At 46.1% G+C, this 16245-nt stretch overlaps 1 protein-coding gene across 2 annotated transcripts in view; it reads left to right on the top strand.

The window, feature by feature from the left end:
• ilk (integrin-linked kinase) overlaps positions 1–16245 on the top strand; it is a 99033-nt gene that overhangs the window by 42048 nt on the left and 40740 nt on the right. For both annotated transcript variants that reach the window (XM_073044429.1, XM_073044428.1), the window contains exons 3-4: positions 8489–8654; positions 13776–13871. In XM_073044429.1, coding sequence (XP_072900530.1) covers positions 8489–8654; positions 13776–13871 — 262 coding nt within the window. The remainder of the gene's footprint in view (positions 1–8488; positions 8655–13775; positions 13872–16245) is intronic.

Here is a 16245-nt window from a genome sequence, read left to right as displayed (position 1 = left end):
TCCAGAACACTCGTCTTAGATGTGCCTACACTTGGCTTATGAGCATTTCCCAAACACACATTGCCCACCAGCACTCAGCCCAGATCCGGCCTCTGTGCAAGGGACATGGTGCGGTCTATTGACCTGCTGCCTGACTTTATGCAGGATCTCTGCACTGGGGTCGGGTGCCGGAATGTGTGTTGCACTTTTCAGATGTGCATGTGGTGTTGGTATTTCAGAGTGACCATTAATTATCTTGTTGCATTCAATTAGCAGCAGAAGAGAAAGTCTGACTTTACCATTGAGTGGTTCAAAAGAGTGATTACTTTGGTCGTTGAGTATGGCATGCTGTACATGCTGACAGCTCTTTCACACTGGTCTTGAGGATACGCTATAAAAAGGCAGATCTTTGAACAAGGCCTAGCTACCTGCTCCAGACCACAAACCACAGTGCCATGGGAGTTAACAGCAGCTTTGATAGGAGGGTTTCCTTCTTCCTCCCTGTCATTATCTGATGAAGATATAGAAAGCCTGAGGGGTTGAGGTGCCGGACGTGGCTGCATGTAGAGTACTGTCACCCTCAGTGCACTTCTCTGCAGTTTCTTTGCCAAGTGAGTCACTGAGGCTCAGCACAAAGCAAGTTCCATTCTCTTTGAGAAAAGCCTTTCTTTTATTGAGAGTCTAAAGCCCGTGCATTTCCTGAGTGGTGCGGCTTGTTATAAATGGGACAGTTCTTCTCTGGCTCATCGCCCTTTTTTACACAGTTCACCTGCAGAGATTTCCGTCTGTCTAATTCCCAGGTACGCTGCTGCTACTCGGAATGGTACAGCTGGGATTCTTTCCTTTGTGAGCTTCATGACAGTTGAACCTGGCGAAGTAACTGAACGGAGGAAAATGGCCACCATTCACTTTCTTGATCCTTGAGTCAACGGATATCGACTTTTTCTGGAGTCAATGGGGGAGTATCTCCACGATGTAGCTGACGAAGCGGGCAGTGTCCAGATAGGTCAAACTTAGTCAGTATCCCTCTTCCTTAGCACATTGAAGTTCCATGAGAGGGTCTTCTACTTCCCTTAACTTGACGTGGTCCTTGGCAGAGATCTCTCAATTTCTTAAATTCAGTCTCCTTAATAATTTCTGGCTGGTGTAATAGTCCTGGAGCCATTCCCCAGCCTTCTCTCGAATGGTAACAGGGCTGCCCATGTGCACTGAGTGCATCCTCTTGACGTGCTCACTGGATTCTTTGCTGAGCCACTTTGTCAGTAGATCCAGCAGTTCTGTTGCTGTGAGGCCAAGGTCCCCAGTGGCATTGTTGAATGATGACTGCCACGCTCTTTAGCTCCTAGGTTTATCATCATACTGGTAAAGGCTTATGCTCACTAAGTCATGGGGAGCCATATATCATACAAGGTATTCTGTTGCACGTGCTGGGCTGGTGGAAGCTGCTTTGTATTGGGGAACAAACGATTGGACTATAGCATTCAGTTGTGAGCTGCGGTGTTGGCAAGCTGTCTTAGCATCCGTCTGCTGCTCGTTCTCCCTTTGTATTGGAATCTTTTGGGAGTGGTGTGAAGGTATCGATAAATGCATTGTCAGCAACAAGTGGCTTACTGTTTCTGTTGTGTTGATCTTCCGAAGGAGATGGTCATGTAATAATGCTGCCATTGGAAAACGCTGAAAAAGCTGTTCGGTTCTGTGATTCATGAAGTTCAAGCTGTGCTTTCATGTGTTTGCCTGTACGCTCCCCAGTGTCCTTTCCAGACACTGCGCTTTGCTGGTCCTTTTTGACTTCATGGCTCCCTCGGCTACCTCAAAAACCTCAACCCGTAATATGGTTGCAGCTGCTTCTTGGTGAAGGGTAAGTGCACTTTGTTCGGCCTCTAGTTTCACCTTCTCCATTTCAAGCTTTGCCTCCTCCTCAGCAAACGAAATGCGTGTTCCCTGGCGCGGACTCTTGCTGTGCACAAGTAAGTGAGTCTGAGGTACGGAAGCTCTTAATCTGGATAAGGAGGTTGTTGAAGCACCAGCTGATCTCTGCGTTTTCATTGTACTGCCGTCGCTGCTGTAAAGTGTTGTAAAATTCAACAATGACATGAGAGTCAGGGTGCAGGCTCCGTGCTCCTTGGGTTTATTGCAGCCTCGATGGCATGACACAGTGAATAAAGAGCGAAACTAAAAGCAAAACAAAATGCCGTGCAATTAATGCATTGCTCTTTTCACACAAGTAAAGATATATATAGATCAGGGAGAACTTAGTTAAGTTTCCTGCAGGTAAATATTATAGGATTCTGACAAGTAAATACTACAGGCAAATAGTATGCATAAACCTTTAGCATCTAGGTTAGTGTCTAATAAACTCTAAAATAACATTTTCTTTCAGCAAGATCTTATTGATACCTCTAGGTTAACTTCTAAATAGTACAGCATCAACTTAGATGCAGTGCTTCTGCTGCGGAAACAACTGGGTGGCTTTAGATGGAAACTTCTTTAGCTCCTAACATACACCTCTGGCCTACTGCCTGCCAGCGTGCTTTACTGCTTACTACGTCCTGACTGGAAGTGACCTAATACAGATCTGAAACTGTTCATTTCAAAATAAAAGCTAAATGTACTTAATCACATAGTAAAAACATAAATCGATTGTCCAAAGGGCAGAACAAGACTCCGTGGACTGAATGGCCTAATTCTGCTTGTATCTGTAAGGAATCAGATTCTTCGTGATGGATCCTTTGAGCCCTTCACTTTGACAAGCCGTTAGACACCTCTAGTAACACTCCCCTCTGTGAGCCAGTCGATGTTGAATACCTTGGGAAGTATGATGTTGAAGATGACTTCCAATGTGCCACTGCCTTTGGGAACACAGTTGCTACTTTGCAAGTTTCTCTCTGAGCCAGGGCCGTGTTTTATCCTGTGGTCAGGAAACTGCAATATGCTTGCTTACTTAATGCCATCACTCCCGCCAAGACAAGTCGGTAGTGTCCTCTTATCCTGGGCCAGTCTTTCACTTCTGTGTGAAGGTCCTCCTTTTCCCAGGGATGAGGGCTTTGGTGTTTCTGTAGGCATTTTGGCAGCACTGAGATTTTATGGGATGGGGTTACTAGCTCTATGCCCAACCCTCCTCCTTTTGGAGGTCGGCAAAGTTGAGATACGATATGCTATGGAAAGTGGCCAGTGAGTGAGTGGGCCAGTGAAGGAGTGGAGATTTGAGGCTTTGACTCGAGAGATTCTGGCAGTTTTGGCAGTTGGACTGTGCAATCAAGATTTGAATAGCTCAGACTCAGCAGAAAGCAGCTGATTGGGCAATTGAGGTCAGGTGACCAAGCAGTTTGAAACACTCAAACAAATAGATAGAGGGGTAGCTCAAGCGGAGCGGCCTGTGGAAAGTGGCCAGTGAAGGAGTGGAGATTTGAGGCTTTGACTCGAGAGGCTGAGGACGAGCTTCACTCCAAGTGAGGTAAGGCCGGGTAAGTTCCTTTCAAAGGAGAAAGTTTCAAAAGTTGGGGCAAGTATTGGGTAGGTCATGGCAGCTGAGATCGGCCCCGTGGTTTGTTCGTCCTGCAGCATGTGGGAAATCAGGGATACTTCCAGTGTCCCTGACGACTATGTGTGCAGGAAGTGTGTCCAACTGCAGCTTCTGGCAGACCGCATTGAGCATCTGGAGCTGCGATTGGATTCATACTGGAGCATCCGCGATGCTGAGAAAGTCGTGAATAGCACGTTCAGTGAGTTGGCCACACCGCAGGTAAAGGCTACACAGGCAGAAAGGGAAGGGGTGGCCACTAGACAGCGTAGCAGTAGGCAGGTAGTGCAGGAGTCCCCTGGGGTCATCTCCCTCCTAAACAGATATACTGTTTTGGATACGGTTGGGGGAGATGTCACATCAGCGGAAGGCAACAGCAGCCGAGTTCATGGCACCATGGGTGGCTCTGCAGCACAGGAGGGAAGGAAAAGGAGTGGGAGAGCTATAGTGATAGGGGATTCGATTGTAAGGGGAATGGATAGCCGTTTCTGTGGCCGCAAACGAGACTCCAGGATGGTATGTTGCCTACCTGGTGCAAGGGTCAAGGATGTCTCTGAGCGGCTGCAGGACATTCTGAAGTGGGAGGGTGAACAGCCAGTGGTCGTGGTGCACATAGGTACCAACGATATAGGTAAAAAACGGGATGAGGTCCTACAAGGTGAATTTAGGGAGTTAGGAGATAAACTAAAAAGTAGGACCACAAAGGTAATAATCTCTGGGTTACTATCAGTGCCACGTGCTAGTCAGAGTAGAAATAGGAGGATATTTCAGATGAATACGTGGCTTGAAAAATGGTGCAAGGGGGAGGGATTAAAATTTCTGGGGCATTGGAACCAGTTCTGGGGGAGGTGGGACCGGTATAAACAGGATGGTCTGCACCTGGGCTGGACTGGAACCAATGTCCAAGGGGGAGCGTTTGCTACTGCTGTTCAGGAGGCTTTAAACTAATGTGGCAGGGGGATGGAAACAAGTGCAGAGAAACAGAGGGGTGTAAAATGAGGGTAGAAGCAAAAAGTAGTAAGGTGAAAAGTAAAAGGGGCAGGCAGGCAAATCCAGGGCAAAAAGCAAAAAGAGCCACTTTTCAACATAATTGTATAAGGGCTAAGAGTGTTGTAAAAACAAGCCTGAAGGCTTTGTGTGTCAATGCGAGGAGCATTTGTAACAAGGTGGATGAATTGAATGTGCAGATAGTTATTAATGAATATGATATAGTTGGGATCACAGAGACATGGCTCCAGGGTGACCAAGGATGGGAGCTCAACATCCAGGGATATTCAATATTCAGGAGGGATAGACAGGAAAGAAAAGGAGGTGGGGTAGCATTGCTGGTTAGAGAGGAGATTAATGCAATAGAAAGGAAGGACATTAGCCTGGAGGATGTGGAATCGATATGGGTAGAGCTGCATAACACTAAGGGGCAGAAAACGCTGGTGGGAGTTGTGTACAGGCCACCTAACAGTAGTAGTGAGGTTGGGGATGGCATTAAACAGGAAATTAGAAATGCGTGCAATAAAAGAACAGTAGTTATAATGGGTGACTTCAATCTACATCTAGATTGGGTGAACCAAATTGGTAAGGGTGCTGAGGAAGAGGATTTCTTGGAATGTATGCGGGATAGTTTTCTGAACCAACATGTCGAGGAACCAACTAGAGAGCAGGCCATTCTAGATTGGGTATTGAGCAATGAGGAAGGGTTAGTTAGCAATCTTGTCGTGCGAGGCCCCTTTGGTAAGAGTGACCATAATATGGTGGAATTCTTCATTAAGATGGAGAGTGACATAGTTAATTCAGAAACAAAGGTTCTGAACTTAAAGAAGGGTAACTTTGAAGGTATGAGACGTGAATTAGCTAAGATAGACTGGCAAATGATACTTAAAGGGTTGACGGTGGATATGCAATGGCAAGCATTTAAAGATCGCATGGATGAACTACAACAATTGTTCATCCCAGATTGGCAAAAGAATAAACCAGGGAAGATAGTGCACCCGTGGCTGACAAGGGAAATTAGGGATAGTATCAAGTCCAAAGAAGAAACATATAAATTAGCAAAAAAAAGCGGCACACCTGAGGACTGGGAGAAATTCAGAGTCCAGCAGAGGAGGACAAAGGGCTTAATTAGGAAAGGGAAAAAAGATTATGAGAGAAAGCTGTCAGGGAACATAAAAACTGACTAAAAGCTTTTATAGATACGTGAAAAGAAAAAGATTGGTCAAGACAAATGTAGGTCCTTTACAGTCAAAAAACAGGTGAATTGATCATAGGGAACAAACACATGGCAGACCAATTGAATAACTACTTTGGTTCTGTCTTCACTAAGCAGGACATAAATAATCTTCCGGAAATAGTAAGGGACCGAGGGTCTAGTGAGATGGAGGAACTGAGGGAAATACATGTTAGTAGGGAAGTGGTGTTAGGTAAATTGAAGGGATTAAAGGCAGATAAATCGCCAGGGCCAGATGGTCTGCATCCCAGCGTGCTTAAGGAAGTAGCCCAAGAAATAGTGGATGCATTAGTGATAATTTTTCAAAACTCCTTAGATTCTGGATTAGTTCCTGAGGATTGGAGGGTGGCTAATGTAACCCCACTTTTTAAAAAAGGAGGGAGAGAGAAACTGGGGAATTATAGACCAGTTAGTCTGACATCGGGGGTGGGGAAATGCTAGAGTCGGTTATCAAAGATGTGATAACAGCACATTTGGAAAGCGGTGAAATCATTGGACAAAGTCAGCATGGATTTGTGAAAGGAAAATCATGTCTGACGAATCTTATAGAATTTTTTGAAGATGTAACTAGTAGAGTGGATAGGGGAGAGCCAGTGGATGTGGTATATTTAGATTTTCAAAAGGCTCTTGACAAGGTCCCACACAGGAGATTAGTGTGCAAACTTAAAGCACATGGTATTGGGGGTATGGTATTGATGTGGATAGAGAATTGGTTGGCAGACAGGAAGCAAAGAGTGGGAGTAAATGGGACCTTTTCAGAATGGCAGGCAGTGACTAGTGGGGTACTGCAAGGCTCAGTGCTGGGACCCCAGTTGTTTACAATATATATTAATGATTTAGACGAGGGAATTAAATGCAACATCTCCAAGTTTGCGGATGACACGAAGCTGGGCGGCGGTGTTAGCTGTGAGGAGGATGCTAAGAGGATGCAGGGTGACTTGGATAGGTTAGGTGAGTGGGCAAATTCATGGCAGATGCAATTTAATGTGGATAAATGTGAGGTTATCCACTTTGGTTGCAAGAACAGGAAAACATTATTATCTGAACGGTGGCCGATTAGGAAAAGGGGAGATGCAACGAGACCTGGGTGTCATTGTACACCAGTCATTGAAGGTGGGCATGCAGGTACAGCAGGCGGTGAAAAAGGCAAATTGTATGTTGGCATTCATAGCAAAAGGATTTGAGTACAGGAGCAGGGAGGTTCTACTGCAGTTGTACAAGGCCTTGGTGAGACCGCACCTAGAATATTGTGTGCAGTTTTGGTCCCCTAATCTGAGGAAAGACATTCTTGCCATAGAGGGAGTACAGAGAAGGTTCACCAGATTGATTCCTGGGATGGCAGGACTTTCATATGAAGAAAGACTGGATCGACTAGGCTTATACTCACTGGAATTTAGAAGATTGAGGGGGGATCTTATTGAAATGTATAAAATTCTAAAGGGATTGGACAGGCTCGATGCAGGAAGATTGTTTCCGATGTTGGGGAAGTCCAGAACGAGGGGTAACAGTTTAAGGATAAAAGGGAAGCCTTTTAGGACCGAGATGAGGAAAAACTTCTTCACACAGAGAGTGGTGAATCTGTGGAATTCTCTGCCGCAGGAAACAGTTGAGGCCAGTTCATTGGCTATATTTAAGAGGAAGTTGGATATGGCCCTTGTGGCTAAAGGGATCAAGGAGTATGGAGAGAAAGCAGGTACAGGGTTCTGAGTTGGATGATCAGCCATGATCATACTGAATGGCGGTGCAGGCTTGAAGGGCTGAATGGCCTACTCCTGCACCTATTTTCTATGTTTCTATGTTTTTTCCATAGATGCTGCCTGGCGTGCTGAGTTCCTCCAGCAATTTTTGTGTGTTGCTGTGTTTGAAGTTTATGTCCCTTTTCCACAGAAACTACTAAATACTGAAAATTAGAGTGAACAGAGAGATAATGTTTCCTATAGTAGGTGAATCTAGAACTAGAGGGCACAGCCTCAGCATAGAGGATGTCCATTTAGAACAGAGGTGAGGAGGAATTTCTTTAGCCCAGTGGTTCCCGACGTTTTTTATGCCATGGACCCTGACCATTAACCAAGTGGTTCGTGGACCCCAGGTTGGGACCCCATGCTTTAGCCAGACGGTGATGAATCTGTGGAATTCATTGCTGCAGACGGCTGTGGAGGTCAAATCATTGGTATATTTAAAGTTGAAGTTGATAGGTTCTTGATTAGTCAGTGCGTCAAAGGTTACGAGGAGAAGGCAGAAGAATGGGGTTGAGAGGGATAGTAAATCAGCCATGATGGCAGAGTACACTCGATGGGCTGAATGGCCTAATTCTGCTCCTGTGTCTTACAGATACTCTTACTGGATGAATATTAAACACCCTGCCCTATGCATGTCATTCCACCAGAGAGTTCTGCAGCACCGTGCACTTTAAACACATCTCTCTGATCCACCTAGGCTCATCATAAATATGTCTGGCGTGTATCTGAGGGCCTGCGTGTGTGCGTGCATACGTGTGTGTGATGGTGGATCAGTCTGACTGGCACCTTTGAGCTGACTTGGTAGTATAAAGCTGTTACAGTGCCAGCGACCCTGAATCAGTGTCTGTAAGGAAGTTGTACGTTCTCCTTGTGGAGTGCATGGGTTTCCTCCAGGTTCCCACATTCCAGAGATGGCGGGTTAGAGGTCACATGTGTGTCGTGGGGTGGTGTTGGCTCGTTGGGCTGAAAAGGCGTGTTACTGTGCTGTATCTCTGAATAAGTAATAAATAAAGCCTTGTGATTTGGCAGGGATGACCATGGATTCAGCCCCCTACACTGGGCGTGTCGTGAAGGCCGGTCCAACGTCGTTGACATGTTAATCATGCGAGGAGCTCGTATCAATGTAATGAACAGGGGCGATGACACCCCCTTGCACCTAGCTGCCAGTCACGGCCACCGTGATATCGTTCAGAAGGTAAGGGTCAGACACTGGGTCTCAGAGAGCTGGTATGAGTCAGAGTCTCAAACAGAAGGTGTGAGCCAGGATTTTGGGTGTTGGGCCAAGTGAGAGAACAGGACCAATCAAGTGTGACAGTGGAAAAGTGTGTATGGAACTGGAGGAGATAGTGGAGGTACTTAATGAATGCTTTGCTCCAGTATTCACTACAGAAAAGGACCTTGGTGATTGTAGGCATGACTACAGCAGACTGAAAAGCTTGAGCATATAGACATTAAGAAAGAGGAAGTGCTGGAGATTTTGGAAAACGGCAAGTTGGATAACTCACTGGGACTGTACAAGATATACTCCAGGCTACTGTGGGAGGCGAGGGAGGAGATTGCTGAGCCTCTGGCGATGATCTTTGCATCATCAATGGGAACAGGAGAGGTTCTGGAGGACTGGAGGATTGCAGAAGTTGTTCCATTATTCAAAAAAGGGACTAGAAATAGCCCAGGATATTATAGAACCATAGAACACTACAGCACAGTACAGGCCCTTCAGCCCTCCATGTTGTGCTGACCCATATAATCCCTAAAAAAAAGTACTAAACCCACACTACCACATGACCCTCCATTTTTCTTTCATCCATGTGCCTGTCCAAGAGGCTCTTAAATACCCCTGTTTTAGCCTCCACCACCATCCCTGGCAAGTCATTCTAGGCACTCACAACCCTCTGTGTAAAAAACTTACCCCTGATGTCTCCCCTAAACTTCCCTCCCTTAATATTGTACATATGCCCTCTGGTGTTTTCTATTGGTGCCCTGGGAAACAGGTACTGACTATCCACCCTATCTATGCCTCTCATAATCTTGTAGACCTTTATCGTCCCCTCTCATTCTTCTACACTCCAAAGAGAAAAGTCCCAGCTCTGCTAACCTTGCTTCATATGACTTGTTCTCCAATCCAGGCAGCATCCTGGTAAATCTCCTCTGCACCCTCTCCATAGCTTCCACATCCTTCCTATAATGAGGTGATCAGAATTGAACACAATACTCTAAGTGCGGTCTCACCAGAGATTTGTAGAGTTGCAACATGACCTCTCTACTCTTGAACTCAATCCCCCTGTTAATAAAGCCTAGCATCCCATAGGCCTTCTTAACTACCCTATCAACCTGTGCAGCGATCTTGAGGGATGTATGGATTTGAACCCCAAGGTCCCTTTGTTCATCCACACTCTTAAGTAAATGACCATTAATCCTGTACTCAGTCTTCTGGTTTGTCCTTCCAAAATGCATCACCTCACACTTGTCCGGATTGAACTCCATCTGCCATCTGATTATAGTGAGTATTACTTCAGTGGTTGGTAAACTGATGGAGAAGATCCTGAGAGGCAGGATTTATGAACATTTGGAGAGGATTAACATGATTAGGAATAGTCAGCATGGCTTTGTCAAAGGCAGGTCATGCCTTACTAACCTGATTGAATTTTTTAAGGCTGTGATGAAGGTAGAGCAGTTGATGTAGTATATATGGATTTCAGCAAGGCATTTGACAAGGTACCCCATGCAAGACTTATTGAGAAAGTAGGGAGGCATGGGATCCAAGGGGACATTACTTTGTGGATCCAGAACTGGTTTGCCCACAGAAAGCAGAGAGTGGTTGTAGACGGGTCATATTCTGCATGGAGTTCGGTGACCAGTGGAGTGCCTCAGAGATCTGTTCTGGGACTCTTACTCTTCGTGATTTTTATAAATGACCTGGATGAGGAAGTGGAGGGATGTGTTAGTAAGTTTGCTGATGACGCAAAGGTTGGAGGTGTTGTGGATAGTGTGGAGGGCTGTCAGAGGTTACAGTGGGACATTGATAAGATGCAAAACCGGGCTGAGAAGTGGCAGATGGAGTTCAACCCAGGTAAGTGTGAGGTGGTTCATTTTGGAAGGTCAAATATGGTGGCAGAATATAGTATTAATGGCAAGGCTCTTGGCAGTGTGAAGGATCAGAGGGATCTTGGGGTCTGAGTCCATTGGACGCTCAAAGCAGCTGTGCAGGTTGACTCAGTAGTTAAGAAGGCGTACGGTGTATTGGCCTTCATCAGTCATGGAATTGAATTTAGGAGCCGAGAGGTAATGTTGCAGCTATATAGGACCCTGGTCAGACCCCACTTGGAGTACTGTGCTCAGTTCTGGTCGCCTCACTACAGGAAGGATGTGGAAGCCATAGAAAGGGTGCAGAGGAGATTTACAGGGATGTTGCCTGGATTGGGGAGCATGTCTTATGAGAATAGGTTGAGTGAACTTGGCCTTTTCTCCTTGGAGCAACAGAGGATGAGAGGTGACCTGATAGAGGTGTATAAGATGATGAGAAGCATTGATCGTGTGGATAGTCAGAGGCTTTTTCCCAGGGTTGAAATGGTTGCCACAAGAACACACAGGTCTAAGGTGCTGGGGAGTAGGTATAGAGGAGATATCAGGGGTAAGTTTTCACTCAGATGGTGGTGAGTTCATGGAATGGGCTGTGGGCAATGGCGGTGGAGGTGGATACTATAGGATCTTTTAAGAGACTTTTGGATAGGTACATGGAGCTTAGTAAAATAGAAGGCTATGGGTAAGCCTAGTAATTTCTAGGGTAGGGACATGTTCAGCGCAACCTTGTGGGCTGAAGGGCCTGTATTGTGCTGTAGATTTTCTATATTTCTAACTGGTTTGCAACTGTGCGGTGTCTTGACATGTCTGGTGCTCTGGGCCTGTACTCTCAGGAGTTTAGTAGAATGAGGGGGAAAAAGTCTATCAAATATTGAAAGGCTTAGCTGGAGTGGATGTGTTGAGAACTTTTCTATAGTGGTGGAGTCTAGGACCAGATTACAAGAACATACATTTAGAACAGAGATGAGGAGGAATTTCTTTAGTAAGAAGGTGGTGAATCTGAAATTGATTGCCACCGATGGCTGTGGAGGTCAAGTAGTTGGATATATTTAAAGTGGAGGATGATAAGTTCTTGATTAGTCAAGGTGTCAAATGTTATGGGGAGAAGGCAGGAGAATGGGGTTGAGAGGGATAATAAATCAACCATGATAGAATGGTGGAGCAGACACAGTGGGCTGAATGGCCTAATTGTGCTCCTGTGTCCTATTGTCTTCTGGTCTTGATGAGGACACACCAGGAGTGTGTGCACAGACCAGTCCCCCTGCCTGAGAAAGGAGAGAGCAGACAGTTACTGAAGTTGTGGGTTTAAAACAGACCATGAGCAGTCTGAGAGTGCGTTCTCTCGTTCAGAATTCAATTCCGGCATCACTTGAAAGGAGTCTCCCGGTGGAATGTGTGAGCTTCCTCTGGACGTTCCATTTTCCTCCCACAGCCCAAAGACGGATTGGTTAGGAGGTTAATGATCATTAGATTAGATTAGATTCAACTTTATTGTCATTGTGCCGAGTACAGATACAAAGCCAATGAAATGCAGTTAGCATCTAACCAGAAGTGCAAAAGAAGTGTTATTTACAAAATAACTGCAAATAAAAAGTAAGTGCTACAGCATACAAAAATAAAAGTCCAATATGGGTGCAGTACTGCTTAGCGCTGTGATGTGAGGTTCAGCAGGGTTACAGCCTCAGGGAAGAAGCTCTTCCTGAGCCTGCTGGTGCGGGAGCGGAGGCTCCTGTAGTGCTTACCGGATGGGAGGAGAGTGACAAGTCCATGGTTAGGGTGAGTTGCATCCTTGATAATGCTTTTTGCCCTGCCCAGGCAGAGTTTATGGTAGATGTTCTTAATGGTGGGCAATTGGGTGCCTATAATCCTCTGGGCAGTTTTCACCACCCACTGGAGTGCTTTGCGGTCCGATATGGGACAATTGCCATACCACACTGAGATGCAGTTGGTGAATGTGCTCTCACTGGTACAGCGGTAAAAGGCCGTCAGTATCCTGGGACAGAGGTGAGCTTTCTTGATGCTCCACAGGAAATAAAGGCGCTGTTGTGCCTTTTTGATCAGGATGGAGGAGTTCAGGGACCAGGTGAGATCATTGGAAATGTGGACACCAGGAAATTTGAAGCTTGATACATGCTCCACTACAGCTTCGTTGATGTAGATGGGGTCATGAGTGTGGCTCCTAGCATGTCTGAAGTCCACAACAATCTCCTTGGTCTTCTGGGTGTTAAGGGCCAGGTTTTTATTGGCACACCACGTGGCCAGGTGCTGGACCTTGTCCCTGTAGGGTTGTCTTACGATTAAGCTAGGGTTAAATCGGTGGGTTCCTGGGCGGTGTATCTTGTTGGACGAGAAGGGCCTAACCTGCACTGTATCTCTAAATAAATAAAATATAATTAAAATAACCCTGGCAGGGGTGGGGTGAATCTCTGGGATTTTCCACGACGGATGACGTGGAGATTCAGGCTTTGAGTTTATTTGGACCAAGGTAATGGATTTGTGGATATTGAGGGTGGAGGGGTGTGCGTGTCATACAGCAAGGTCAGCCTGAAGCAAGTTCTGCCTGGGCCGACTGCCACTCTTGCGGGGTTACATTCGTACTTGGGTGTCCTTGGAGAGAGAACATGTTCTCTGTGGGTATAATGGGGCATTTCCAGGAATTGTGGGTCCCCAGGGAATTCATTGTTTTTTCAAGAGCAGTAATCATATTTTAACTTGTAAGTGTTCACACTCTTGTAAATCCCTGATTTTGTGTTTGTGAATAAATTGCAGTTTTGTTAAAGAAAGGCACAGATCCACACAGATTACTCCCGCTCCCTGTTCACAGTGTAAGCTCCAGGCTGCAGGAATGTTGGACGGAAGTTTGTGTGTGTGTGGTGTGGGCAGGCTGACGATGAACAAGCCGCTGGTGACGAACGTACAACTGATGTTGGGCGTGCCACAGACATTGTGAGTGCGACTGACACTGGGTGTGCTGCAGACATCGGGCGTGCGACTGACGTTGGGCGTGCTGCAGACGTCGAGCGTGCGACTGACGTTGGACATGTTGCAGACATCGTGCGTGTGACTGACATTTAATGTGCTACAGACTTGTGTTGGATGCATGGCTGACGATGAGCGGGTGGCATTGCTGGGGACAGACCATATGGTTCTCAGTGTCTTCCCTCTCCTGGGTCAGAGTATCGAGAGCTTAGCACAAATCTACCGTGATTCTCACCGTGTGTGTTTGTGTTCACAGCTGATCCAGTGTAAGGCAGATGTGTGCGCCGTGAACGAACACGGGAACACACCATTGCACTATGCCTGCTTCTGGGGCCATGACGAAGTGGCGGAGGTGAGAGACGGTTCTGCTTGTTATGTTCCCCACCCCATACCTTCCTTACCACCACTCTCCGCCCCATTCCTCCCTCCCCGCTGCTGGCTGTCCTCTGAGTGGAGACATCTCAGACCAGCCGGCACAGTAATACAGTCATAGACCACTACAGCAAGGAAACTGTCCCTGCAGCACATCTCGTCTGTGCCGAAATATTATCCAATCAACCTGCACCCAGACCATAGCCCTCCTTGTACTTATCCAAACTTCTCTTAAATGCTGAAATTGAACCCGCACCCACCTCTTCCACTGGCAGTTCATACCACACTCTCACCACCCTCATGTTCCCCTTAAACATTTCACCTTTCACCCTTGACCTCTAGTTCTAGTCTCGCCGAACCTCAGTGGAAAAAACCTGCTTTCGTTTACCATTTGATACCCCTCATAATTCTGTTTTAGTGGATTTTGGTTAATTTGGGACAACTCTTAAAGAATAAAAACTAATTGAGAAAATAGTCAGGATTCCCTCTGTTTACTTGGGACACTATGCCACTTGATTGGGGCAGGAGACTGTTACTGAATAGTTTCTAACTTGCATCATTCACCTGCGCTTGTGTGGCCATTAGATACTATGGTTTGCTTGGAGGCAAATGGTTTTTAAATAGTGTCAGTTTCATGTATTTGTGTTCAAAAATCAGTGATTTTTGTCACTGATATTTAGCAAGAAAAAAGCAGTAAGACAATTCAAGCACAAGCAAGAGAAAATCTGCAGATGCTGGAAATCCAAGCAACACACTAAATGCTGGAGGAACGCAGCAGGCCAGGCAGCGTCTATAGAAAAAAGTACAGTCAACATTTCAGGCCGAGACCCTTCAGCAGGACTGGAGAAGAAAAGCTGAGGAGTGGATTTAAAAGGTGGGGGGAGGGGAGAGAAGCATAAGGTGACAGGTGAAACCTGAAGGGGGAGAGATGAAGTGAAGAGCTTGGAAGTTGATTAGTGAAAGAGATACTAGGCTGGAGAAGGGAGAGTCTGACTGGAGAAACATAGAAAACCTACAGCACAATACAGGCCCTTCAGCCCACAATGCTGTGCCAGACATGTACTTGCTTTAGAAATTACCTAGGGTTAACCACCAGTGAGATACGATCTCTCAGACATACCAAACTCTTCCAGCACAGAGGTTTGCAGCAGTTTTGAAGCCCTACTGAACTTACAAGAAGAGGTCGAACCAGAAGAACTTTGGAACGCAACAAGAGATGCATTGACAACAGCAGCAGAGAAACACATTCCAAAGTGGCACAAGCACCAAGGCACAGAATGGATCACAAACGAAACACTGTATGCAGTAGAAAAGAAGAGATCGGTGAAAGGTCAGAAAGGAACAAGTAAGGAATACAGGGAGCTGAAGCGTGAAGTACAACGACAATGCAGGCTTGACAAAGAGGCATACCTACAACGCATCAGCTCCAACATGGAAAATGAGGCCGACAAAGACAACAGCAAGATAGTAACCTGTCGCTGCAGTAAAAGAACTTACCGGCACCCTCACACCAAGAATTGGTGCAATCAAAAATGACAAAGGAAAAATTCTGGCAGAAGATGCAGATGTGAGGGAAAGGTGGCTTGAGTACATCAAGAAACTCTATGAAGATCACGAGAATGAAAACAGCCATTGACTGGACAACACTAGAACATGAACCTGAGCCATTCCTGTCAGAAGTAGAAAGAGCAAATGAGAAGATTAAAAAGAGTAAAGCACCTGGTCCAGACAACATACTACTACTGAACTACTGAAAGCAACAGGCACCTCAATGGCCCACATCTTGCCCCGCAATTTCTACGCCATCTGGAAAACTGGCAAATGGCCAACAGACTGGTGCAAATCTGTCTACATTCCAATCCCCAAGAAAGGGGACCTCCTGCAGTGCAGTAATTACAGTCCTGCAGTGCGGTAATTACAGAACAATCGTATTGATATCACACACCAGCAAGGTTCTACCCATGATCATCTCGGAGAGACTAAAGATCTATGTGGATAGATAAATTGCACTCGAACAGGCTGGCTTCAGGAGTGGCTGAGGCACCAGGGACCAGCTCTTCAACATGCGCCTCGTAATGGAGAAAACGAGAGAGGTCAATACCCCCCTGTACATCTGCTTCACAGACTACTCAAAGGCGTTTGACTGTGTCCAATGCACCAAACTGCGGACGACAATGATTCAGCTGGGCGTGGCACCACACCTAGTGGCTCCTCTAGAAACACTGTATGCTGTGCAATCCTCCAGCCTTCGGACCACATCCGATGAGACTGAATTATTCTGCAACGGGAAAGGAGTCCGCCAAGGCTGCATCCTTTCTCCACACCTTTCTAACATCTACACTGAGATGATCATG

The sequence above is a fragment of the Hemitrygon akajei genome, chromosome 4 (assembly GCF_048418815.1).
Source record: "Hemitrygon akajei chromosome 4, sHemAka1.3, whole genome shotgun sequence".
NCBI classification, from domain to species: Eukaryota; Metazoa; Chordata; class Chondrichthyes; order Myliobatiformes; family Dasyatidae; genus Hemitrygon; species Hemitrygon akajei.
The sequence above is the reverse complement of the archived record's forward strand: the minus strand, read 5'-3'. Positions and strand labels throughout refer to the sequence as shown.